Source organism: Hyaena hyaena, unplaced genomic scaffold (assembly GCF_003009895.1).
Source record: "Hyaena hyaena isolate Hyena2069 unplaced genomic scaffold, ASM300989v1 scaffold_652, whole genome shotgun sequence".
Taxonomy (NCBI): domain Eukaryota; kingdom Metazoa; phylum Chordata; class Mammalia; order Carnivora; family Hyaenidae; genus Hyaena; species Hyaena hyaena.
The window spans coordinates 495555-522816 of NW_024081284.1; the positions used below are offsets into that span (position 1 = coordinate 495555).

The following is a 27262-nucleotide window of genomic DNA, read 5'->3' on the forward strand; positions in this document are numbered from 1 at the left end:
ATGGCGACCTGCCTGCGACTGCGGAGCTGCCGGGCCCCGCGCCTCCCGCCCGCGGCCCGCCGCCCGCCGCCCGGCCGCTGGGGGCCCGCCGCGCCCGCGCCCTGCCCGGCGCAGCCCCGCCGCTGTGCCGGGGGCCCGGCCGGCCTGCCCGCGGCGCTGCTGCGCACCGACGGCTTCGTGGGCGGCCGCTGGCTCCCGGCCGCCGCCGCCTTCCCCGTGCACGACCCGGCCAGCGGCGCCGCGCTGGGCTGGGTGGCCGACTGCGGGGTGCCCGAGACCCGCGCCGCAGTGCGCGCCGCCTACGAGGCCTTCCGCAGCTGGAGGGGCGTCTCGGCCAAGGTGGGCGCGCGCGGGGGTCCGGGCTCGCCGCTCCCCGCTCCCGCATGCGCCGGGCAGAGAGGCGTCCGGGGGAGAGCCGAGGGGAGCGGCGCAGAAGTGGGGGCGCCGGCCTGGTCACGAGCACCGGGCGGGGGCGTCGGCCAGCCGGGGGGGGGGGGTGGCAGCGGCCAGGTGGGTGGGGGCAGCGGCCAGGTGAGTGACGTTACATGAGCAGCGAGCAGAGGGTGGGGGAGCAGCCAGAGGGGCCTGGCCGAGGGCGGCGGCCGGGGGCTCGGCCTGGGTGGTCGGCTGTGTGCAGGACCTTTCTCCAGGTCCTGACCTGCACGGGGGGCCCTGCGTCAGCGGGCGTCTCCTGGGTTTGGGGCGGTCGTCTTCACAGGCCCTTCCCTCTCTGCCTGTCGGTGTCCCTACCTTCTAACTGTGGACACCCACCTGTACGACCGCACTGACCCTTGACAGCCTCTTTCAAGACTCTGTTCTGAGATACAGGGGGCGGCGGGGGTACAAAACGGCGCACCCTTCGGGGTGGCCTCCCTGGGGACAGGGGCACCAGCGATCACACCGGGGGCAAGGGACTTCAGCGGGACCCGGATTCCCGGGTCAGGAGCTGTAGATCAGCGAGGCGGGGCCGGGGCGGCTCTGGAGGCCGGGGAGCCACGGGGGGGCGTGCGGGGCCCAGGGCGGGGTGTGGGCCGGGTTTTACCGGGAGGGAGGGGAGGCGCGTCCCAGGGGCTCAGCAGAGCCGCGCTGGTGCGCGTGTGGAAAGGGTGCTCGGGGCACAGCAGCGAGAACGGGCGGAGGAGGGGCGGCGGGGCCCCCAGTGCGCCGGTGGCAGTGACTGAGGCTTGAACCGGCGCAGGGTCCGTTGTGACCGGTAACTGGAGTGACGGCGGGGGGAGGGGCGGGGGTCAGCCAGGACCCCAGGGTTTCTGGCCAGAATACCGGCAGGAAGGAGTGAGCACCGCTGAGAGGGGGAGGCAGGGGCGGGGGGAGGCGGGAGGGTTAGGACCTGGCGTGTAACAGGTGTCCCAGACGCTCTTCCAGCCCCATCTCTGCCTCAGTGGTGGTCCGGAGCCCAGGGCTGGTGCTGGGGCCTCTCAGTGACACAGTCCCCTCGTGTTCACGTCAGCCGCCGACGTCACTGCCCTTGAGCTTGAACGTGGCGTCAGCTTCTCCTCCAGGAGCTCGGGTCTTCTGGAAGAACTTTCCTTCCTGGGAGGATCTCGAGCAGCTTCCTGAGGACGTGGTGGGCTCGCTTCCCTCCGGAGCTCAGAGTCCACCGTCCACCACTCACCCCTACCCAGGCGGGGGATCGGGACTTGAGCCCCGCACGCTCACACAGTTCCTCACAAAGGCCATGGTAGTTTCTGGGAGCTGCCCCACAAGCCTGAGGGTTCAAACAGAAACAGATGGGCTCAGTTCTGTGGGCTGGAAATCCAAAGTCAAAAAAAAGTTCCTTCTTTTTAAAAAATTTTTTTAAATTTTTAAAAATTTTTGAGAGAGAGAGAAAGACAGAGTCCAAGCAGGGGAGGGGCAGAGAGAGAGAGGGAGACACAGAATCCCAAGCAGGCTCCAGGCTCTGAGCTGTCAGCACAGAGCCCGACGTGGGGCTCGAACTCATGAACCATGAGATCATGACCTGAGCTGAAGTTGGATGCTCAACCGACTGAGCCCCCCCCCGGGCACCCCAGCCACATGTCTGTTTTGGGCAGACCCCATCGGCCCATGACACAGACTGTGCATACTGAGGGTGGTTTGTCACCTCCCCACACACACCCCCGCCCCCAGACACCGGGGTTCAGCCCCGACATTGTGTTTTCTGCCAGTCAGCAGAATACACTTTGTATTCCCGCAGTTCTCACGCTGTTTGCTGTTCTCTGGTTCTCTCTCAGGCTGAGTGTGTGCTTTACACCAAGCAGACCATGTACTCAGATATTTGATTGCATTCTCTGAGCCAGGCCCCTGAGAATGTAGTCTTTCGTGTCTCACCCAGAGTAAGCTCTGGCCTCTAGTCGCCAGATTCCTACCTGGTAGAGAACAGGGCTGGCAGGAAACCGTACCTGTGTGTGGTGAAATTATTCATATTTGTGCCGTTCACAGCTTTTTTTCCCCTCTTTTACAATTTATGACTCAGCATATGCCTTTATGTGTAACTTGAAATGGAATCTTACTACTTTTCAAAGAGGGGTCTGTACACCTGAAACTAACTTAATGTTATAGGTGGATTATGCCTCAGTTTAAAAAAAAAAAAAGTCAAGCTGTGTCTCCCCAAGAGTGAGATCACACAGCAACCGTCTGAAGACATATCGAGTTATTTTGTATGATTATCGCTCTTTTTATTTCCTTCCCAGGAAAGGAGTTCATTACTTCGGAAATGGTACGACTTAATGATACAAAATAAGGATGACCTTGCCAAGATAATTACAGCTGAAAGTGTAAGTTCAAGGTCCTAACGTGCAACCCTAAGAAAATGTCCTGGAATTCTCAGGTGAAAGCTTGGGCAAGCCTCTAACCTCAGGGCTGTTGTGTAGCTAAAGAAAATGGGAATTCTTTGCCTAATGATCATATACCAACTAATCCTTTTTTTAATCTTTTTTTAAAATTTTTAATGTTTACTTATTTTTGAGACGGGGGGCAGGGGAGTGCAGAGAGAGAGGGAGACACAGAATCTGAAGCAGCTCCAGGCGCTGAGCTGTCAGCACAGAGCCTGACGTGGGACTTGAACTCACAAACCTTGAGATCATGACCGGAATCCAAGTTGATGCTCAACCGACTGAGCCACCCAGGCACCCCATAGATACCAACGAATGCTTGTGCCCGGCAGCAGCTGTTACTAATGAAGTCAGGCCTTCATCTTTGCTGGAACCATTTGTATGTTCCACGCTTGAGTAACCGAAAGAAACATGGATGGAATTAGAGAGTATTACACGAAGTGAAATAAGTGAAGTAAATCAGTCCAAGAACGACTGATAGACTTTATGATCTCCTCCTATGTGGAATTTAAGAAACAAATGAACAGGGGCGCCTGGGTGGCTTAGTCGGTTAAGCGTCCGACATTCGCTTAGGTCATGATCTTGCTCGTGGGTTCGAGCCCCGTGTCGGGCTCTGTGCTGCCAGCTCAGAGCCTGGAGCCTGTTTCAGTCTGTGACTCCCTCTCTCTCTGACCCTCCCCTGCTCATGGTGTCTCTCTCTCTCTCTCTCCTAGAAATAAATAAAAATAGGGGCGCCTGGGTGGCTTAGTCGGTTAAGCGTCCGACTTTCGCTTAGGTCATGATCTCGCGGTTCGTGGGTTCCAGCCCCGCGTCGGGCTCTGTGCTGACTGCCGGCTCAGAGCCTGGAGCCTGTTTCAGTCTGTGACTCCCTCTCTCTCTGTCCCTCCCCTGCTCACGCTGTCTCTCTCTCTCTCCTAAAAATAAATAAAACATTAAAAAAAATTTTTTTTAAATAAATAAAAATATTTTTAAAAAAAAGAAACAAATTAACAAAGGAGGGAAAAAAGACCAAAAAAGAGGCTCTTAAATACAGAGAACAAACTGTATTGAAGGGGGGTGGGGGTGGGATATAGTGATGCCCATAATATGTCAGAAATGGATTTTGAGTGAAACTGTGAATAATGCTTGCTCACCGTTCCCAATCGTTTCCGTGTGATTGGTACCGTTGATTTTTTTTCATGTTGTTTCTGTACGTTGAAAACGTGCTTGTAGTTTCTCCGCAGCTGTAACAATCACGTTTCACCAGGGTCACACCTCGGGAAGCTGTCAGGAGGAGAAAAAAGGAGGAGACGATAAGACGCACTTGTCGCTGTCAGGGGTGCGAACAGGATTGTGGTTTGGGTGAGGCCCGCTGCTTTCCGTCACCACTTGTGCCTCCGCTTTCAAAGACTCCTGCTGGGGTCACGAATTTCTCAATAACCCGTGGGTTTTGTGACAGGCAGGAGACTTGTCTGCCGTGCGTGCTGCCTGGAAGAACTTGTGTCCTTTTCTCTTCTTTCTAACTTTTTTTAAGTCTATTTATTGATTTTGAAAGAGAGAGCACAAGTGGGGAGGGGCAGAGAGGAGACACAGAACGCTAAGCAGGCTCCATGGTGTCAGCACAGCCCCGATGTGGGGCTCGAACCCACGATCCTGCGAGATCATGACCTGAGCTGAGGTCCGGAGTTGGATGCTTACCCGACCTTGCCCCCGCCCCGGGCGCCCCTGAGTGTGTCCTTTTCCGATCTGATCCAGGGGAAGCCGCTGAAGGAGGCGCAGGGGGAAATCCTCTATTCCGCACTTTTCCTAGAGTGGTTTTCAGAGGAGGCCCGCCGCGTCTACGGAGACGTCATCTGCACCCCCGCCAAGGAGAAGCGGGCGCTGGTGCTCAAGCAGCCCCTCGGCGTGGCCGCGGTCATCACGCCGGTAGGTGGACGGACAGGATGGGCAGGGTCCTGGGGCAGAGATGCAGCCTGTGGGACAGCGGGTTCTTCCCCAGGGGGCCGTGCTCCCGCGGGGGACCGCCACCTGCCCTTGCTTCCTGACCCCTTTGCTGCACCGGGAGGCGTTTCCGGGGTGGGGTGGCCGCCGGGAGGCCTGTTCTAACACCTGCAGAGGTGGGGGGACCACAGCAGGCCCAGCGGCTGTTCTGACGCGGCGCCTCTAGCGTGTCTGAAACGTCTTTTTTTTTTTTCTAACGACAAGCTGTGACACATTGAACGTGCCGTGGTTTGGGGACAGTTTTATGCTGAATTTATGGTTATCATCAACAGGACAGTGTTTGTGAGCAGGGGGCCGGGGCCGGGGGTGAAATTGCTGAGTGTGCCTGGGCAGAGCTGCAACTCGCTGGTGGGGCACCCGGCCCCCTCTGGGCCACCAGCGTTTGGGGGACCTCAGCTCATCTAAAGCGCCAGCTGGTCCCGGGACTGCTTGCTTTCCTGCGGCAGCAGAGTCCCAGACGCCCCCCCTCCCCCAGCCCTTACTGCCTACACTGACCCTGTGTGACTCAGAACTAGATGTTCACAAGCTGTGTGACCTTGGGCAACTTACTTAACGTCCCCGTGTCAGTTTCCCCAGCTGATGTCCTCGGTATTCGCCAGTATAATAATACTGACCTCCGTGGGCTGGGCTGAGGGTTTAATTGTAATTTAAAAGTGCTTACAACAGTGCGGGGCACAGAATAAGGACTAGGCAAGGATTTGTCAAAATAAAATAGTTAAAATAGACAGGGAGAGGCCGACAAACATCGATCTATGGAGAGAAGGAAGTAAGAAATCACCTGCCATTTGGAACATCACCTTTGCTAATGTTTTCTCCTAGAGGGTCAGGCAACTCCGGCTCTCAGGCCTCCCCCCGCCGCGCTGCCTGTGTTTGGGAATAGAGCTTTATGGGGACACAGCCAGGCCCATCCCTGCACATACTGTCTGTGGCTGCCTCCACATTAGAACCACGGAGTACTTGCCACGGAAGCTGTATGTCCCGTACAGAACCCGGCCCTTTACAGAAAAAGTTTGCCGCGTCCGGGCGTGGATACTCTCGGACTGCTTTACGTTCTGAAAGTGTTTCCTGTCCTGGCGAGCCTTCGTCCCCAGAGTCCCCTGGGGAGACGGCTGTCAGGTGTTCTGAGAGCTCACCAGGGCACGAGGAGCCGGAGCACTGCTTCGAGAGTCAGCGTGTGCAGGGCCGTCCGCCGACTGACTTGCTGACCTGCCTGCCTGCGGACGGCGGGGCGGCCCCGCGTCTCACGTCTCCCCTCTGCGCTTCCGCCCGCAGTGGAATTTCCCCAGCGCCATGATCACCCGGAAGGTGGGGGCCGCCCTGGCCGCCGGCTGCACGGTGGTGGTGAAGCCGGCCGAACACACACCCTTCTCCGCCCTGGCCCTGGCCGAGGTGAGCCTCCCCGGCGTCCGCGCAGAGCGGCCGAGTCCAGCAGCCTCCCCCTTCAGCTGCATCTCATGCTGGATGGTGTTGGGGTTTAACTGACTAGCAGTTAGTTTAAGTCTGATGTTTGAGAAAAAACACTGGAGGGGGACTTTCTGACATCTGTACACAACATATGATCTAGGCTGCACTAAAGACGGTATCTGTCCGGGTGCCTGGGGGCTCAGTTGGTTAAGCCTCTGGCTCTTGGTTTTGGCTCAGGTCATGATTTCATGCTTCATGGGTTCGAGCCCCACATCAGGCTCTGCACTTACGGTATGGAGCCTGCGTGGGATTCTCTCTTGCGCTCTGTTCGTCTTCATTTGTGCTCTCTCTGAAAATAAATAAACTTTTACAAAAAGGGTGGGGGGCACCTGGGTGGCTCAGTCGGTTAAGCATCCAACTCTTGGTTTCGACTCAGGTCATGATCTCATCGTTCATGGGTTTGAGGCTGGCATCGGGCTCTGCACTTATGTTATGGAGCCTGCTTGGGATTCTCTCTCTTTTTCTCTGTCTCTCTCCACTTGTGGGTGCTCTCTCTCTCTCAAAATAAATAAACTTTTACAAAAATTGGGGGGGGAGGGACCTGGGTGGCTCGATCGGTTAAGTGTACGACTCTTGATTCTGGCTCAGGTCATGATCTCTCTGTTCACAAGTTCTGGCCCCGCGTCAGGCTTTGGATTCGGAGCCTGCTTGGGATTCTGTCTCCTGTCCTCCTCCCTCTCAGCCCTCCCCTGCTCTCTCTCTCTCTCTCTCAAAATAACATTTTTTTAAGAAGATTAAAAAATAGTATGTGTCCATCACTTGTACTAAGCAAGGAGGCACATGCCTGAAATGTGGGCATTTCTCACATCTAGGGGATCTCGTACCTACCTCTGCCTTCTCCAGTTCACTCCGCATTCCGTCAGATCTCGCCATTCGTCTGTTTAAAACCCTCCAGTGGCGGGGCGCCTGGGTGGCTCAGTCGGTTAAGCAGCTGACTTTGGCTCAGGTCATGATCTCACGGTTCGAGGGTTCAAGCCCTGTGTCAGACTCTGTGCTGACAGCTCAGAGCCTGGAGCTGCTTCAGGTTCTGTGTCTCCCTCTCTCTCTCTCTCTCTCTCTCACAGACATAAACATTAAAAAGAATTTTTTTTTTAGGAATATCTTCTTCACCTTCTGTTTTCTGTAAAGGGATTATCCGTTAGGTTGTTGTGGAGTTCCTTTTGGTTTCCTTTTCATCTAAAATTAGTTTTTCCTTGTATTTCTAATTTTCTTATGTCCCCTTACCTCATTTCCAAACTTTCTCTAAGTTTAACGGAGATAGTTGTTTTCTATCTCATTATAATTTTAAAAATATTTTTTTAACTTCATAGTAAATTATAGTGTTGATCTGCTTGTGGGCACATCTTTCTGGAATGCTCTTGGTGAAGAGGATGCTTTTTGTGCCTGGTGCTTTTTTTTTTCTTTTAATACTGTTGTATGGGATTTGACTTGGATATTTTGCTGAGCATTTATTTTTATATGAAGTTAGTTTTCCTAAGGTTTTATTTTTTTTTTTTTTAAGTTTATTATTTGGTGGGGGGACAGGAGGGGAGGGGCCGGGGGAGGGGCTCCCAAGCCGACTGAGCTGTCGGCCCAGAGCCCGACGCAGGGCTTGAACCCAGTGGGGACCGTGAGATTATGACCTGAGCTGAAGTCTGATGCCTAACCGACCGTGCTCCCCGGCGCCCCTCGTTTCCCTCAACTTTTCCAACTCCACAAGCACTTCTGGGTTTTCACCCGGAGATTCCCTGGCCGCGCCCCTTCCCCGCGGTAACGGGGCCTCCTCCCCCCGATCCCGGGGCGCCCGTCGGGCCGCCTCTGGGCCGCACCTGCTACTGCGCGGTCAGCGGCCGCGCCGGGGGGGTGGGGGGGCCCGGCCCACGTCCCCGGGGCGCCGCCTGGGCTCCCCCGGGCCCTGCCCCGCACACGGCTTCGGTCGCGGCTGCTCCCCAGGGTGCCCAGGCTCCCAGCCGTCGGCGTCCACACCCCCTGGCCAGGCCGGCTTCCCCCGCGACACGCGGGCAGCGCCACCAGCGGCCGGTCCGGCGGCGGGGCGGCCACGTGGGGCCCGCACAGCACCCGACCGTCCCGTGCGCACCCGGGACCCGATCTCGGGGTCTGCAACGCTTTGGCTGTGTCGTTGCCCTGTCGGGGTTTATGAGGGGGTCAGAGAGGGGGCGACACCCCGCTGTTCCCACCGGCTTCCCAGAGCCCCAGTCAGCGTCGTGCGTGTTAGCTGCTGCTGAGATTCGAGGTTACCGTAATTCCAGAACGTACTGCGGTTCCTGATACGGCGGGCGCCGGGAGGGTCGGTGCGGAAAGGGCGTGGGGTCCGGGCGCAGGCGGTGGTGGCTCAGGCGCTGGCTGCCTTCCCCCTGGGGGGCCCCCCGGGCGTGGCTCCGCGGTCCCCGCCGCTGCCCCAGGAGGTCACCTGCGGGCACATCTGCCCCCTGCCGGTCGTCTGCGGGTGAGCCCCGAACTTCGTGAACTCTCTTCCCAGTTTCCTCAGGAAAAAAATCCAAGGGGCTTGTTTTGTTTTTTAATTTTCTGTTTTTTTTAAAAAAAAAAATTATTTATTTTTAAATGTTTTATTTATTTCTAGGAGAGAGAGAAAGAGAGACAGCGTGAGCAGGGGAGGGTCAGAGAGAGAGGGAGGCACAGACAGAAACAGGCTCCAGGCTCCGAGCTGGCAGTCAGCACAGAGCCCGACGCGGGGCTCGAACCCACGAACCGCGAGATCATGACCTGAGCGAAAGTCGGACGCTTAACCGACTAAGCCACCCAGGCGCCCCTGTTTTTTTTTTTTTTTTTTTTCCAAATAGAAAGTGGCATGAAAACTCATGCTGTAAAATAGCTCAGTGTGTGACCACACACTTAATATCACCCTTGCACCAATAACATCCCATTTCAGGTCCAAATATATTCTTATCCTGTCCCCAAGGGCAACTTAGTAAAACCCGCAGCGCGTTGGACGCTAACGCCTTTCTCTTTTCCTGTGTCCCGGCTGGGCTCGTGCTGCCCCCTGGCGGCTGCGTCTGTAGCTCGCCGACCAGGCTGGGATTCCTGCCGGCGTGTACAACGTCGTTCCCTGCTCCAGAACGAAGGCCAAGGAAGTGGGGGAAGCCCTTTGTACTGACCCTCTGGTGTCCAAAATCTCCTTTACCGGCTCGACAGCTACCGGAAAGGTACGCGACTTACGTCTCCGAGAAAACAGGTGTCATTCTCATATTTTCCCCGGAGAGTGTGTGAAAATACTAGTTCATCGTTATCACCCTTTTAAGGAACATTCGCAGCGGAGTGTTGAAAGGTTAGTTGCATAAAGTGACGTCTGATCATCCTCTGGAGGGGTTGGGGTGGGCTCCCTCAGTGACCTGACGCGGGCTGCTGACCATACCGAGGGGCCGGCAGAGCGGGAGCTCCCAGGATTTGTCCCGTGGAAAGCAGCTAAAAGCCATCATCCGTTGTATTTCTTCAGCTCTCGGATGCATGTTTCTTTCATGATCTAGAATTAAAGTTTTCAGAAACACACAACTGGTGTTGGAATGAATGTCTTGGAATTGAACAAAAATTGTATTTAGTACAACCTTAGTAGAAAGGTCCTTAGAGAAATAGAAGGGTCTTTTTGTTCATTTCCTTAAAAAGCTTTACACCCGTGCACTGTTCCACAAATTTATACTGAGAATAAATGCAGTGCTATTTTCAATAACAAGGAATTAGGAACCTAAATTTCCAGCAGATGGGGGCTGAATGAATAAATTTATGGAACAGCCACTGAGCGTCCGACTTTAGCTCAGGTCATGATCGCACTGTTTGTGAGTTTGAGCCCCACAATGCACTTGCTGCTGTCAGCTCAGAGCCTGCTTCAGATTCTCTGTCCCCCTCTCTCTGCCCCTCCCCTGCTTGTGCTCTCCCAAAAATAAATATTAAAAAAATAATAAAGGAATTTTCTAGAAACACATGTGCTGACATCAGAGAATCTTCACATTATAATGTTTATATTATAATGTAATTATAAGATTACAAAACTCTAAATCTACCATTCTGTTTCCTTCAAAAAAAAAAAAAGAACATATACATAAACCTGTGTGGCTAAATTCTGGATCAATATACCTCAAAATTTTATCAGTGGTAAGCTATAGGCTGTGAGATTCTGGGAGATTTTATTACCTGCCCTTTTTATGATTATGCCAATTATCACATAATTTTATTGTTTTAAATGTTTATTTTTGAGAGAGAGGGAGAGAGACAGAGCATGAGCGGGGGAGGGCAGAAAGAGAGGGAGACACAGAATCTGAAGCAGGCACCAGGCTCTGGGCTGTCAGCACAGAGCGCAATGAGGGGCTTGAACTCAGAAGCACTGAGATCATGACCTGACCTTAAGTCGGCCACTTAGCCGACTGAGCCACCCAGGCGCCCCATCACATAATTTTTTAATAGATAATACACTTACATGGTTCAAGAAGCCAGACGATGTAAACATGCTCACGTTCAGAAGGCTCCCTCCTGCCCGACTCTCTTCCTTCTGTAAGTAACTACTCTGTTTCTTATTACCTTCCTACTGTGTCTTTATCAGAGATATATATTCTCTTTTTTTAAGGTTATTTATTTTTGAGAGTGAGAGAGAATGTGTGAGCATGAGTGGGAGAGGAGCAGAGAGAGAGGGAGAGAGAGAATCCCAAACGGGTTCTGCGCTGTCAGCACAGAGCCTGATGCAGGGCTCAATCCCAGGCGCTGTGAGACCTGAGCCAAAATAAGAGTCGACGCTTAACCGGCTGAGCCCCCCAGGCGCCCCTCGAAATTGATGTTCTTATTTCCTCCCTGTCTTGCGCACACTGTTGTCCCACATACACTGCCGCGCACCTGGCTTTTTCACTGCTGGGGAGGCGTCGGAAACGAAGGCTTACCGCCGCCCGCGGCTGGCAGCTGACCCTGCCCGGCGCTCACGGATCCGTGCTCTGTTGCAGGTACTGCTGCACCACGCGGCCGGCTCTGTGAAGAGGGTCTCCATGGAGCTGGGCGGCCACGCTCCGTTCATCGTGTTCGACAGCGCCGACGTGGACCGGGCTGTGGCAGGAGCGATGGCATCCAAATTTAGGAACTCTGGGCAGGTGAGTCCTGCGGTGATTTTCAGGGTGTGTGTGTGTGTGTTTCACAAAGATCTTACCACCTCACTCACCTCCTGGGCGCAAACCTGTAGGTTCCATCCATCATTCTTTCCTTACTCTATCGGCGCTTATTTCCTAAGTTCCTCTTTTCGCCAGTGCCTGTTCTGGGCTCAGAGGGTCCAAAAGGAAATGAGGTGTAATCTCTATCTTCGAGGGATTTCACGAACAGCAGATTTTTTTTTTAAATCAAATTGTTCTCTTCTTCTTCCTACTCTTTGAATCTGATTATCTTCACAGTTTTCCCTCCCTGGGCTTTTCTCTGCTGAACAGGTAGAGTCATCTCCTCAGACACAAAACAGCCTGAACAGCTGGGGTCTGAGGCCCACAGTCTTAAGAAAAAGAAGGTAGGAAAATGTTGAGATGGTTCTTGAAAACCTCAAAACTCTGTAGCCTGGGTTGGGGCGCCTGGGTGGCTTAGTCGGTTAGGCGTCCGACTTTCGCTTAGGTCGTGATCTCGCGGTTCGTGGGTTCGAGCCCCGCGTCGGGCTCTGTGCTGACTGCCAGCTCAGAGCCTGGAGCCTGTTTCAGTCTGTGACTCCCTCTCTCTCTGACCCTCCCCTGCTCACGCTGTCTCTCTCTCTCCTAGAAATAAACAAAACAAAACAAAAAAAAAAAACCTCTGTAGCCTGGGTCTCACTGTCCCTGAGATGGAGGCAGCTTGATAGGCACACAGTACAGTGTGCGCAGGGGGTGTCGAGGTTGACCCACTGTCACAGGGAGAGCAGCGGCCTGAGTCCACACCTCCCCAGGATATCTTGGAATATCACGTCTGGCATGGACCTTCCAAGTGACCTGATACAAACCTTGCATTTTATAGACGAGGCAGTGAAACTTCGGAGAGACTATTTGGCTTGAAGGCCTACATCCTTGGGGCATAGTCTCAGTACTGCTGAGGAGGGGGGCACCTGAGTGGCTCAGTCGGTTGAGCGTCCGACTTCGACTCAGGTCATGATCTCACGGTCTGTGGGTTCGAGCCCTGCGTTGGGCTCTGTGCTGACAGCTCAGAGCCTGGAGCCTGCTTTGGATTCTGTGTCTCCTTCTCCCTCTACCCCTCCCCTGTTCGCACTCTGTCTCTGTCTCTCAATAATAAATAAATGTAAAAAAAAAAAAATACTGCTGACGAGGGACTGTGGACCAAGAGCCTTGTCTCCTGGTTTCTCTCCAAGCTGTTGCCAGAAACCTGGCTCCTTACAAAATATACTGTGTCTCAGAGTCCAATCAGTAAGTGGTTTTACTTTTTATTTTTTAAGTTTATTTATTTTAAGAGAACTCATGTGAGCAGGGGAGGGGCAGAGAGAGAGGGAGAGAGAGAATCCCAAGCAGGCTCCATGCTGGCAGCGTGGAACACAACCTGGGGCTCGATCCCATGATACATGATCATGACCTGAGCTGAAATCAAGAGTTAGACACTCAACAGACTGAGCCACCCAAGTGCCCCAATAAGTGGTTTTAAATGCATTCCAGAGACAAAATAAACACTCCTGAAAGGTTATATTCTGGAGAGAAAAAAGTGAAATGTTGTATAATACTCTTTATCAAACAGTTTTCATCCTTGTGTTAACCTTTGGTAATTAATTTTTCCCCTTTCATATAAGCTTAAATAAGCTTGGTGGTTTCAGAAATACCTATGTTTCCTTTTAGAAACAAAATGCCAATGTGTGTAACCTTTAGAGTTATACTTATAAAGCCTCAATTTTGAGGTATGTTGATTTAAGCCAGTAAAAATGCATTGTATATAATTCTCTCTATATGTATGTAGATATATATAGATATAGGTAGATAGTTTCAACTAGAAAATACATGATTAAGAAAAACATACAAGAAGAAAACCTATCAGTGATAACTAATTCCTATAATGTGGTTGTATTTTATAATTTTAAAATATTAGGTCTAATTAGAAAAAAATAAGCAAAGGTCTTTTCAATAATTTAGGCTGACATGTAAGAATGGTCTTGTGGCCATTTTCAAAATGTCAGATTCAGCCAGACCTTTGAATAGTTTAATAAGCTGGTGGGTAGAAGTCAACCTTTGACTACCTTCCTTCCTGCTCCCGCTCTATTGCTGCAGCATCACTATCTCTTATGGAGTTACCATTTTTTTATGCTCATTTTTTCTTTCCCTGTTTATTTCATAATGGCTTACTTAACCCTTTGGAAAAAACTTGGGTCAGGTGGCTTTCTCTTTTTTGCATCGATGTTTGTAATTGCTTACTTGTTTAATTAACCTCAAGGTAAGGCGGCTATGGAGGAGGTTGGAGAAGATTAAGCACTTTGTGCATTTGTCTCCAGGGCACCACCCACATGGGGAGGAACATGGCAGGTTGGACACAGAACAAGAGCCACCTGGGGAAGTGTTTTCACATTCAGAGTATCTGATAGCAGCAGTGACACATTCACTGGTTGGGTCAGTAGCTTCTGACAAACGGTTTCGTGAGGGGTTTTTTTTGTTTCTCTCTCTAGACTTGTGTTTGCTCAAACCGTTTCTTGGTGCAAAGGGGTATCCACGATTCCTTTGTGAAGAAATTTGCTGAGGCAATGAAAACAAATCTGCGTGTGGGTAATGGATTTGAGGAGACGACTACTCAAGGCCCATTAATTGATGAAAAGGCAGTAGAAAAGGTAAGTTCATTTGCTTTTCTGTTAAAGTAAATTTCATGGTTTCAATGTCAAAAACTTTAACTAGCAAAAAAAAAAAAAAAAAACACATCAGTAAGGTGCCCAGCAAAGCTGTTTTGGAAACAATGGAGAAATCAGAAAGAAGTGAATTTCTGCCTCTTTGTATGAATCAAGTAGCATCATCTGGCTATAAGCTTTTCTGGCCATCATTACACCGAGTGCTTGTGAGATCTGTCACTTTATTTATTTTTAACGTTTACTTTTGAGAGAGAGAGAGAGTACATGTGCATGCACATGTTGATGAGGGGCAGAGAGAGAGGGAGACTCAAAATCCAAAGCAGGCTCCAACCTCTGAGCTGTCAGCACAGAGCCCAATGCAGGGTTCGAACTCAAACTATGAGATAATGATGTGATCCAAAGTTGGACGCTTAACCGACTGAGCCACCCAGGTGTCCTGAGATCTATCACTTTAGAACCTCTACTGCCCTTCCTAAATTTTCTCAGATAGTGGTGATCATTCTGTCCCTGGCTGCCTTGGGAATTAGGATCTTGAAAGACAAAGCTCTTTAATTTTTTGAACAGCTAAAAGGAAAGGAAGACTGGTTTTGTTTTTGAAATCATGGGTGTTTCAGCTGAAATGCTGGCTTCCACTGACGACAAAATGCCCTTCCAGAAGAATCCTTGACAAAAGCATCTGATAGGGAGGCAAAGAAGAACAGAAGCCGCAGCCAGGATTCACAGATGCCAGGAGAGGGAGACTGCTTTTAGGGAGGATCTGTTTGTTCAAAGAAAGTCACAGTCTGGATAGACCACTAGCTGAGTGAGAGTTCCGTCCTTGGTGTTTTAAAAGAGAATCTCCTGTTTTAAAACATAATCCTTTTAAATAAAGAAGATGTACTACATATACATTGTATGTACTACATATACAGTAACACATTACTCAGCCATTAAAAACAAATTAAATCTTGCCATTTGCAACAACATGGATGGATGGGTCTAGATGTGAAGTCAGTCAGTCAGAAAAAGACAAATACCAGATCAATCATATGTGGAATTTAAGCAACAAAACAAAAAAGAAATGACACAAACAAGAAAAATGGGACCTTTAACCACAGAGAACACACTGGTGGTCACCAGCGGCGGGGAGGGGCTGGGTGAAATGGGTGATAGGGATTTAAGAATACACTGATCATGATGAGCGCTGGCTGATGTACGGAACTGCTGAATCACTATATTGTACACCAGAAACCACTAGAACATCATATGTTAACTACCCTGGAATTAAATAAATAAAGGGGAAAACCTTATCCTTTTCAGAGTTACTTACATGGAACTTTCTTGTAATGTGAACATCCAATATGCTCTTTCGATACGTCTCTATTAATAGAAAGGATTTTAATGGAATAATTTAAATTGGACAGAAAATGGAGGCTGGAGATTGATGGACGGGAAAGAAGGAAGGAGAGGTGGCCCCAAAGGGCAGCATAGCTGGCCTTCTGGGTGTCACCTATGGAGCCACAATTAAGGTAGACCCAGGTCAGTAACCAGACCCAGAGTGGGGTCGGGTCAGCTGAACCCACATCTGTTGCCTCGTCCCGTGGGAGCCAGGGAAGCACTGAGGTTTGGCAGAGCATCTAGTTATTGCCTTGGTGTCGCCTTAATAGAGAACATGCATTAAAGTGTGCGTTGGTAGCACCGTCAGTTTTGATGTGACTTTGGACCCAGTGCCTTGATTGCCAGTGGAGACAATTTGAGTCTGAACTAACTGGTTCAAGGCTCAGAGTTCAAGGGTTCTTAACCCTTCCTGTGCCCTTTACAACCGCAGGTGCCAGAGTCCTTCCCAAGGAGACGGGGTGTGAACAGGGCCTCAGCACCAATGGGTCTTCACGCTCCTGCCATTGTTATCTTCCTGCCTGGGAGCCTGCTGCCCTAGAGATGTTGGCATTGCTGCCAACGTGAAGGTGCAACCATTGGCCTCCAGAGGGCGCTGTGTCTCCGACCTCGAGCAAGGAAAATAAAGGATTTCTTTTTCAGAGAGTTTAGGAGAAAACACCTCATCTGCAAAAATTTGTTGTGCCTGCTTTAGTACAGCCACAGTCACGGGGTAAATTCCAGGGCAGGGTAGACTGCACATGACATGAAATATGACCGGAAAACGGCAGAGCCCACTTTGAGGGCAAAGAGGTGGACCTTGTTAAATATAATTCGTTTTCGAGCTATAAATCATGGGAGGGAAGCCATTACGGCTAATGGGGGTGTGTTGCCGACAGCGGCCTCTGAGAGCGTGGTCGGGGGCTAGGGCTTAAAAAGGGTGGGTCTGGATGGTAGAATGTGCCCCAGCCCGTATCTCCCTTTCCTGAAATCCCATGGACTATTCTGCTGAGAATAGGAGTGGGGAGGACTCCAGACCAAAGGTGGTGGAGAACTTCTGGAAGGAGGAAGGGATGGTGCTAACAGAAAAGTCAAAACAGACAAGGCATTCCCAGGGCAAGTCTGTAGGGGAAGCGGGTGCCATTTTTTAGGATGGACCTTTCTAGAAGTGGCTGGGGTAGGGATGGGAGCAGGGAAACATGGTGCCAACTGATTAGACTTCTGTAGAGTGTTCTGGGCCATCCCTACACCTCCGCTCCTCACAGCCACCACCGGGACAGCAAGGCGTTTGCTCTGGCCAGGACATGGGCTACGGGCTCCCCTTCAAGGGGGAGGCTGATGTGCCTTTGCCCTCTGGGAAAGGGGGCGGTCCCTAACGTGAAGCCTGCCAAGTCAGAATCAGCCTGAGCTTGCCGTTACCCACCTTGTTCAGCGGAGAGACTGGAAACTGTAGAGGCCACCCAAGTCACCAGTCCTTCATGAGGAAGGGGAGCAGCCAGGAATCGCGACACCTTTGGGGCAAACCCTCGGCAATTAGAGGCACAGCTGACCCTCAAGGAAGCAGATGAGTCTGGGAACAGAAAGGAATTTTCTGAGAATCTCATAGCGTCCTCCACGTGTTTCTGAGAAGATAGTGCATTCATAAAATCAAAGCAGGTTCTATGAAAATGAGGCAGTGAGGAGAGTTTTCAGAAATTGAACACGTGATGGTCAAATCTTTCTAAAACATTAGTAGATGAAGACAGAAGGCAAAACCAAGGAGAATTTAAAGCAAAAGACAGAGATGAGAGGCAGCTGGCTGGTTCAGTCTGCAGAGCATGTGACTCTTGATCTTGGGGTCGCGAGTACATGGCCCATGGTCATGAGTTCGAGCCTCATGTTGGGTATTTATTTACGTAATAAATAAAAGGTTTTTTTTAAAGCAAAGAGATGAGAAATATGACAGAAATTGGAAAAGACATCAGAATCTGAGGTGACATTTTAGCTGTAAGAACTTAGAAAGAACGGACATGGAAGAAGTAGCATTATCCAGTAAATGAGAGATGAGAACTCAGAGTCAGGGGAAAGTGATTCTTCAGATGGAAAGACTTTACCAACTGCCAAGTGGAATGAAAGCAGAAAGTGCAGAGATGTTCTGCTAAAACAGTGGAATGTCAAGAACACAGAAGATCCTAAAAGCACCCAGGGACGGGGGGAAAGCTACCCGCCAAGGAGTGAGCACTATTTTTGAAGCTGACTTTTCAACAGCACTAGAAATAGAGACATGTAGTTAGCATTCTGAAGGAAAACGGTTTGGGATGACAATTCCACCACCAACCAGCACAAGGTAAAAACATCAGACACGCAGGCCGCTCTTCGTGCCCACGGGCCCTGTCGCCGTGCTTTCATAAAACCACCTTTATTGCACCAAAAACCAAAACAAACCATGAGACACAAAGGGTCAGGAAGCACAGGAAGCACGCCATTTTTGGCACACCTTTTTCAAAACAACCACTTGAGGAGAATGTAGTAGAACAAAATGAAGGTGAGGAGGAGATCATGGCACCCAGGAATCTGGAGCCAACTCAAGCGTGTGAGAACAGGGGTGCCCGGGGGGCTCAGTCTGCTAAGCGTCCGAGTCTTTGTTTTGGCTCAGGTCCTGATCTCACAGTTCATGGGTTCGAGCCCCACGTTGCTGGACTCTGCGCTCACAGTGAGGGGCCTGCTTGGAATTCGCTCGCTCTCTCTCTCTCTCTACCACTCTACCTGTCCCCTGCTCTCTCTCTCTCTCAAAAAAAAAAAAAAAAAGCGCAAAGAACAAATCCCAGGAAAACTTCAGGGTGTCAGGCCCAGGAGGACATTCAGGCCATACTAGACCCGTCACCAAACGAAGGACAGAACAGTGGAAAACCAAAGGGCAGGGAAGGCGGCGCCGCACACGCCACGTGCTCTCTTCCTGCCTGCGTCTCCCCAGAAGGTGTATCCTCTCCAGCGGATCTTCAAGCCCCCTGTCCCGGGCTCTTCTCTTCACACAGGTAGAGAAACACGTGAATGACGCAGTTTCCAAAGGTGCTACCGTTGTGACAGGCGGGAAGCGACACCAACTTGGAAAAAACTTCTTTGAGCCCACGCTGCTCAGCAATGTCACCCAGGACATGCTCTGCTCTCACGAGGAGACGTTTGGGCCTCTGGCACCAGTTATCAAGTAAGACCACCCAGCGGGAGGGTGAGGGAGGAGGGACACCTAGAAAGGAACGCGGTTCGAGTGCCGTTTCAAGGCCCTGGGGCTGGGAGGCAGGGCTGTGCTGTGTCAGAAGAGTCAAGTCCCATTCATGGTTCAAAAGTAATTTGTTTTATCGTTGTCTGTGGAGACCACAGAATTCAGCAGCTTCTTTACTCTGCCTTCTTACTGGGTCATTTTTCTTCTCCTTGGAGCACGTCCTCAAGGAGTTCTTTCAAAAGCTGTGCTCTTGGGTGATCTTTTATCTCACGTTCAAAAGTCAGTAATAATTAACCTGGATAAGCTTCTAGGTTCAACACTGTATCAGCCCTCTGTCTCCTTATTTCTGGAGTCATTGCCGAGAAAGTTGGTGTCTGGCTCTTGTTCCTTTGTTGGTGGTGTTTTTAATGTTTATTTATTTTTGAGAGAGAGAGAGAGAGAAGGGGGGGAGGGGCAGAGAGAGAGGGAGACACAGAATCCGAAGCAGGTTCCAGGCTCTGAGCTGTCAGCACAGAGCCCGACGCGGGGCCCGAACCCACGAACCGTGAGATCATGACCTGAGCGAAGTCGGACGCTTAACCGAAAGAGCCCCCCAGGTGCCCCTGGCTCTTATTCCTTTGAAAAGAATCTAGTTTTTCTTTTCTGGAGACTATCAAGCCTTCTCATGGCCTTTGATGTTCTTAAGCTTTCCTGGTGAGGCAGTCGGGAGCGTCACCAGGCCACGGTCCTGTCTTCCTTCAGTGTCTGACGTGTGCGTAGTCCCGGAAAATTGCTGGTCGTTGTTTCTCCGGATATTTCTCTCCCCTCATCTGTTCTGGACCAGGCTTCTAGGAGGTCTGTGATGGGGCCGCGTCTGCGTCACCCCACTCCTCTTCCCCTCCATCCATTCCGACGCCTTCTGAGCCCCCCCTCCCCCCCCCGCTAAGCCGTCCGTTGCTGAGATGCGGCCCGTGCAGCCCAGCCCCCGCCGCGTCCCTCCGTTCGCTCCGTCACACTCGCTATCTCCAGCCCTTTGTTGGTCCCCCTAACGGGGCCCCCCATTTCCTCACTTTCCCTTTGCTGTGGACGCTCTCCCTTTCTTGCATGTTATTCTGTCCCCCTGTCGCCGCCTCCTGGCTCGTAGCTCATTCTGTTTGTTACCCTCCTGCGTCTCGGAGCATCTCCACTGATGCCCTGTCACCTTCTCTGGGACCTGTCTCCAGCCCCTCCGCCTCTTGGCGGCCTCTCCGGGCAGGGTCTCCCTTGGGGTCGCCGTGAAAGGCTTAGACCTTCTGCTGTGCTGCTTCTGATACATTTGAGCCTCAGGAGGGAAGCTTCTAGTATTAAAATACAGCCTCAACACTACCGCCCGGGCCCCAGGGGCATTTTTGTGGTGACCTCTGGAGGCACGGAGGGGTTCGAGGGAAGAGGCCTCTGGTCCGTGCCGCTGTCTACACTTGTCACGGGTGAGTCCCCAGCCTAGCTCCAGCGCTGCCTGGGCCCCGCACCCTGAGCTGGCTGGCCCTGCCACGTAGCTCCGGCCGGCGGGCCAGGTCTGTGGGCAGCAGCACCTGACTCCACAGCGCCGCCTCTCGCAGCCTCCACAGAGCGGCTCGTCCCCCCCCCGGCCATGCGGGGCCCTGAGCTCTCCCTGCGCGCCCCCCCCACCCCCCCCGGGAAACCACGGTTCCCTCAGGATCCAACCACCTTCCCGGCTTCCAGAAGTGTCTTGTGTTTTTGGTGTTAGTTGCTGATGGCGGGTTTCTGAGCTAAGCTGCTGTCTCGCTGTCTCTGTCTCTCTCTCTGTCCCCGCTCCGGCACCTCCAGCATCAAGTTCCCAGGGAGTGCCGGCCCGGGGCACTACCTCTGCCTCTTGTCCGGGACAGAGGCCTCCTTTATCACTCGCTTTCCCAGCTTCGTTACGTGTTAGCCCACCACTGAGGAAATGGACCACTCCGAGAGCTGTCATCTTCTCTGTCTTAATACAAGGTTTTCTTGGGGCGCCTGGGTGGCTTAGTCGGTTAAGTGTCTGACTTTCGCTTAGGTCATGATCTCGCGGTTCGTGGGATCGGGCCCCGCGTCGGGCTCTGTGCTGACTGCCAGCTCAGAGCCTGGAGCCTATTTCAGAGTCTGTATCTCCCTCTCTCTCTGACCCTCCCCTGTGCACGCTGTCTCTCTCTCTCTCTCTCTCTCCTAGAAATAAATAAAAATATTTAAAAAAAAAAAAATACAAGGTTTTCTTTAAATCTAGAACGCGAACTTGACGTTTTCACGGAGCCTAAAGGAAGCAGTGGTTAGGAATGCAGGCTTTGGAGTTGAACTGGGTGTAGATTCAGGCTTTGCTGCTTCATATGTGTGAGCTCTCGGATGGACTGACTTTTCTGAGCCCTCGAGTCCCCGTGCGGGGAAGGGATAGAACCTAGGACCTGCTTCGCAGAGTAGTTACAGGGTTTGAACGACATACGTGCATAAAGCACTTGCATGGCGCCTGATGTCCTCATCATGGCTGTTAGGGTGGGGAGGGGGTGTTACTAGCAGGCTCTGGTCTTCGCACACCTCCCCTCGGGGCACACAGCGCGCAACGGAACGTGGAAACTCCCAGTGATGCCTCCGTCGGTGATGCAGTTGCTTTGTTTTTGAGGGGCAGGCGGGCGGTGGGGACAGACACGCCCCATTCTGTTCTCTGGTGAGCAGAATGGCCTGCTGCCTGTCTGCAAGCAGACAAGCCAGGAGTCACAGCTGTTCATCCTCGGGACAAGTGATCCTCCTGGGCCTCCCCCCCCCAGAGCCTGTATAGACAGGATTCCCCAGGTGGCCAAGCCAGCTCTGCCTGCTGCCTTCAGAGAAATCTCTGAATTTAAGAATTGGGTGTTCAAAGGGGCACCTGGGTGGCTCAATCAGTTAAGTATCCAACTTCGGCTCAGGTCATGATCTCGTGGTTTGTGGATTTGAGCCCCGCGTCGGGCTCTGTGCTGACAGCTCAGAGCCTGGAGCCTGTTTCAGATTCTGTGGCTCCCTCTCTCTCTGACCCTCCCCTGCTCACCCTGTCTCTCTCTCTCTCAGAAATAAATAAAACATTAAAAAAAAAAAAAAAAAGAATTGGGTGCTCAGAGCCCTCTGTCCCCAGGAGGTTTCTCAAATCTTGTTCTGGAAAGAGAGTGATAAAGCTGGAAGGGGCCGCACGGGGCTTTGGTTTCTCCGCTGTTCATCTCGGGCAGGAGCACACGCAGAGCCCTGGCCCTGGCTTCCTGAGGACGGCTTTCTTTCTGCCACGTTCTGTTGCTTACTTTTTGTAATTTAAAACATTTTTTTATGTTTATGTATTTTTGAGTGAGAGAGAAAGAGACAGAGCGCACGCCAGCTGGGAAGGGGCAGCTCCGAAGCAGGCTCCAGACTCTCAGCACAGACCCCGACACAGGGCTCAAACTCACGAACTGCGAGACGGTGACAAGAGCCAAAGTCGGATGTTAACCGGCTGAGCCACCCAGGCGCCCCGCGGTTGCTTCTAAAGTGGTTGCTGCTTGTTACACAGTCACAGCAGGCGGCAAGAGCCACGTTCCTTTTTGAAGGCATTTGGTTTGACGTTCCAGGTTCGCCGCCATTCCCTACGGCCGCCTGCTTGCCTCTCATTCTCTCGCTTTCGTGGAAGAGACGAGCCGTGTGTGTGGAGCAGCGGGGCTGTTTGCTTGTGTGCTCGGCCCTGGGGTCCCTGCCAAACTCGCGACTCACCCCGTGCCGTTATCCTGGAAACAAATCGGGAGATGGGAGAGCGGTTTTCTTTGCTCCCCCTACAGATTTGCTGACTACCCTTTAACTCTGGCAGGTTCGACACAGAGGAGGAGGCTGTGGCGATCGCTAATGCGGCTGACGTTGGGCTGGCAGGTGGGCTCCGGCGGGCGGGGGGGATCGCAGCCACTTGGGTGGAGGCTGGCCTTGGCCTTTTAAACATCACCCTGGGTTTTGAGTTGTAAACACCATTGGAGCATGTTCTGTTGCTTTCCGCGGCGCGAGCGGGTTTGTGCAAGTTCACAACCTTCTGCCTGGTCCTTCTGCATTTGGGAGCTCCTAGTGAGAGATGGGGGGCAGTTTGTGGGTGGAGAAGGGCACCCCGAAAGTCTCACATTCTTGGAGGCTTGATGCTTGGAAATTCCTCATCATCTTCTTCCATTCTGCCTGGCTCCTGGCAGCCTGAGCCAGACAGAGGGGGGCGGCAGGGACGGTGGAAGCAGCAATGACCGTGTGTGCAGACAGAGCCCGAGTGGCCCCCGTCCTTTTAGTTTGGAGATGGTCAGGGTGGCCACAGGATGCACCCTGTTGCCCTGACACATCATAGGCACATAAATGTACTCAGCAAATCTGCACTTAGCTTCCACAGTGAGGGAAGTGCTACGGAAGGTACAAAGACACAGAGATACACTACTGCCCCGTAGAAGCTTCCCCTCCAGGGGTAAGTAGAGGACGTAACACAGGAAGGACACACTCACTGTGGAGGCCCTTCCCCCAGCTGTCTGCACAGACTTAGCTCAAGGCTGCGGTAAGTCGTGTGCACAGGTGCGTGTGACGCTGTGCTCAGTGCACCTTTCCTCCCTTCCTGACGGGATGTGGGTAGAGGAGACCGCAGCCTGCACTAGGGCATCCGTGTCAGGCAGAGATGGGAGGAGAGAGATTCTGGGCACACGGGACCAAGGGAGTTCAGTTTGGAAAAGATGTTCGGAAAGGATGGTTGGTGACGCTGAAAATGACTAGACACAGGTCGCCTGTAGCATCCTCTGCTTCAGACGTGACGTCTGTGACAACTATACATGCTGCATGTGTCCTTTGTCCCCGTGACAGGTTATTTTTACTCTCAAGACCCAGCCCAGATCTGGAGAGTGGCAGAGCAGCTGGAAGTGGGCATGGTCGGCGTGAACGAGGGACTGATCTCCTCTGTGGAGTGCCCTTTCGGCGGGGTGAAGCAATCTGGCCTCGGGCGAGAGGGGTCCAAGTATGGCATCGACGAGTACCTGGAAATCAAATACGTGTGCTTCGGGGGCTTGTAGGACTCGTCAGTTCCTTAAAAAATAAAAAAGGAAGCTGACCTACACATACGGGGACATGCCATCCATTATTCTAGGTGAACTTCTAGGTTGTCGGAATTAGGAATTTTTTCAAACTCCTCCAGTACTCATAATCTTAAGCAGAGGTGAGCGCCACCCCTCCCCGTACCTAATGAGGGACCAATCGATGCCACGTGCCTGAGGTGCAGACTCCCCAAGAACCAGCACTGCATGTATAGAGCGGAGCCCTGAGACTCCACCACAGAGCCAGGTGCAGCACAAGCCAGGTGCAGATGAGCCAGGTGCAGATGCAGGTGCAGCACGAGCCAGGTGCAGCACGAGCCAGGTGCAGCACGAGCCAGGTGCAGCACGAGCCAGGTGCAGCACGAGCCAGGTGCAGATGAGCCAAACGCAGCACGAGCCAGACGCAGCACGAGCCAGTCGCAGCATGAGCCAGGTGCAGCACGAGCCAGGTGCAGATGCAGGTGCAGCAGGAAGCAGGTGCAGCACGAGGCAGGCCGGCCTGGCGTCCCATCCCAGAGGCTCATTACTGCCTGGGCGGTGATCCCGCCATCTCCCCTGTGGCTCCCATCTCAGACAAAAGAGGGCCTCAGGGGGGACCGCTGAGTGCGACGACGGGCTGGCCCGTCCCTGGCAGTCTCTGAGCTCAGCTCTACACACGTGCTGTTATATTCCTAGGTATTGCCACAGAGACTGAATTAATCATTTTAAGACTTCTGAAGTAGCACAGAATTGCCTGTGTTTCTGTGGGGAAAGAAGGGACACCTCTTTTTTCTGGACCTCAGGACCCCAAGATCGAGAGTAACATCCACTGACGAGCCAGCCGGGCGCCCCTGGACCACTGCTTCAGTTAAAGCATCATTGTCCTAAATTTACTACTTAAAGATTATGTGCTCATTTCCATCCTGCTTTCCATTCCATTCTGTTCCCTTCAGGAAGCCAGCCTAAGCGGAAAAGGAACAGCAGAAGTGGCAGAGGAAGGGAAGACGCACATGGGCCTGGTGGGAGGCCCCTCCCCGAGGAGTAGCTTAGTTCCCGTAGACGCGCCATTCTGCACCCCTGCCCCTCGGGTAGGGAGATTCCTACTGTACGGCTTGTTTAGCTCAATGGGAGGCTGTGAGCCCACAGAAACCAAATTATTTACAAAAAACCCTGAAAATCCGGTGCAAGGGGCCATTTATCCTCAGTAGCGGCTATGCGCACCCCCCCCCCCACCTCCGCGTCCAGCTGTGGTTTTGCCAAGGTGAAGAGGGCTGGGGCCTGCCTGCGCTTCCACCCAAGACCAAGCAGCGGTCGCCCACGGCCTCCCCTTCGCATCCTCACCCCCAAAGAGTAGGAGCAGTCTCCCCACAGTGATCCCAGAGGAAACCCAATTTCATAACTGCCAATCCGCCTAATGGAAGTGGCGTGAGGCCTTGAATTTCAGGCACATTTTATCCAGTAAGAGTTTTTAAAGCTCATCATTTGAAACAAAAATGACCCGGTGTTTCCCATCCCTTTGAAAGAAGGGCTCTGATTAAGAATATTCTAGGCCTTTCTGGACACGTCTCCATGCACAGGGATACACTGAGGAAAAGGAATAAATGCTGTTCCTGGCTAAACAGGTGGAGATGAAGCTCTTTCCCTTCCCATTCTCTCTGTGCGCAGAGTCCACCGACAGTCATAGGCAGTTCCTACTGCCAACCCCCCCAGGACTTAGCATTTGTCCCTGACTCTGGGGAGCAGTGGGTAAGTCCCTAATAGTGTGTAATGCCCATGGGCAGACTTACCGCCGGTCCTGGAGATCCCCTGGGCTCAGCCTGCATCTCACCAGCCACAGCCTGATTCCCACAGAAGTGAGCTGGAATCCGCCTCCTGGTAACACACCTCACCCAGGCTGTCAAGAGTCACGTAGGCAGCATACTGACAGCTTATTTCTACCTTTTGTTTTTGTAATTTTGGGTTGTTTTATAGAACATTCTGATTACTTAAGATTTGGGTGTGTCCGTCTGTTTTCTGTTAATAAAAATGTTATAACATTATTTGTTAGAAGTCAGGAACACCAATGCTTGGAGGTGTTGAGAATACATTCGAAATTACATGTGACAATTTGCAAACCAGTGGGTCCCTTGGCTGGGTGGCAGATCTGAGTTTTCTTGTAGATTTGGCTCACCGGGTGCATAAACTGAGGTTCAGAGATTCCACTGCAAGATCTCTGATTAATTTTGTAATTAAAATAATTTGGGAAGGAAATAGGTTGCTGTTTGGTAAAATTGTTCCAGGTTGTGGGAAGAAAGAAAAAGTGTCTTTAATTGAACGTGCCGGGGGTTATTTTTCAGTAACGTGACCGTGTGTGACCAGAGTTGGCAAACTACAGCTCACAAGCCAAATGTGGCCTGTGTGGCCTACTGCCTGTCTCCGTACAGCCCAGCGCTGCCTGTCTCTGTACAGCCCAGAGCGAAGACTGGTTTTTGTATTTCCAAATGATGGGGGGGCGGGGAATCGAAAGAATAATATTTCATGACACAAAATTATGTGAAATTCAGATTTTAGATTCCATGAATAAAACTACTGAAACACAGCCATGGCCATTCATTTCACATTGATTCCATGGCCACTTTGTAAGCAGAGCTGAATACTGGCAACACAGCCAGCATGGCCTGCAAAGCCTACGTCATTTCCTCTGACTCTTCGTGGAAAACGTTTGCCTTCCCCTGATCCAGAGATCCTGAGCCTGAGGGAGAGACAGACCTTCCTGCACTTACTGGTCATTATTTTACTTTATTGGACACCTGTGTAAAAAGCACTTTTCTGGATATCGCTCTAATAACTTCTCAAGAATTTGCCAGCAATTACTGTGTGACTCAGATGAAATTATCCAGATAACATGAGTCTGTTGGCCTAGAGAAAACTGCTCAATTTACTTCTCCCAGCTAGACAAGGATTCTCATTATAACGGTCTACCTGAATCTGTTATATTTACCCCTTTGAGTGGCTTTCAAACATGATTTTATGCCACGTGTTGTGTCCTTTGTCCTTTATTCTTGCAGAAAGACTGTGAAAATAGATATCAGAAGCACAATGCAAATAAACCTATTTCATTGATAACTAACTTTAGATTGTGCCACATGACTCCCTTCTCAGAAGGCCGGCCCAGGGTTTTAATTATTCATGTGCAGCTATGTTAGACAGCATTTTACTAGAATAATAGTGATGCGTGATGTGTGTGTGTGTGTGTGTGTGTGCGCGCATGCGTGCGCACTATATTTTGTAGGATAAGAGTAGTGGGAAGTGTGGAGCCATTCTGCTTTTTAAACGTGCACATGACTCTGTGCACAGGTTCTGATAATTGTATACGTGTCCCAGGGACTTGTCTGCAGCGCGGTATGTGGCATTAATAAACGTTGCATTAACAGAATTTCGTTTCTGTTAGGGTTTCTGGTTGTGGTTTCTTTGTTGTTGTTCTTTTTTCCCTTGCCCACTCGTTTTGAGTTTATATTGGATATTGTTAGGCCAGCTCAGATATGTGTGAAGACCTGGACTCTGCCCCGCCCCCCACGCCTGCCGCCTTGGCCTACGGAGCACTGTGAGCTGAAGATGCCCTGGACGGGACACCAGAAGAGCACTCTCTCTGCTGTCCCCC

The 27262-nt window shown here is 51.8% G+C and overlaps 1 protein-coding gene across 7 annotated transcripts; it reads left to right on the forward strand.

The window, feature by feature from the left end:
- Positions 1 to 27037, forward strand: ALDH5A1 (aldehyde dehydrogenase 5 family member A1). 7 transcript variants are annotated; one of them, XR_005525412.1, is made up of 11 exons: positions 1 to 339; positions 2691 to 2774; positions 4566 to 4736; positions 6084 to 6200; positions 9296 to 9439; positions 11219 to 11362; positions 13879 to 14037; positions 18420 to 18589; positions 22407 to 22465; positions 23417 to 24013; positions 24093 to 27037. XR_005525412.1 is itself a non-coding variant. In XM_039216716.1 (10 exons), exons 1-10 carry the CDS (start codon positions 1 to 3, stop codon positions 23620 to 23622), a joined length of 1593 nt encoding a protein of 530 aa, XP_039072647.1. In that variant the 3' UTR covers positions 23623 to 27037. The 7 variants fall into 7 exon arrangements, 1 of the variants encoding a protein (XP_039072647.1); XR_005525408.1 differs by having other exon boundaries at positions 23417 to 23921; positions 23966 to 27037; XR_005525410.1 differs by having other exon boundaries at positions 23417 to 23921; positions 23982 to 27037.
- Positions 27038 to 27262: the final 225 nt, after the last annotated feature.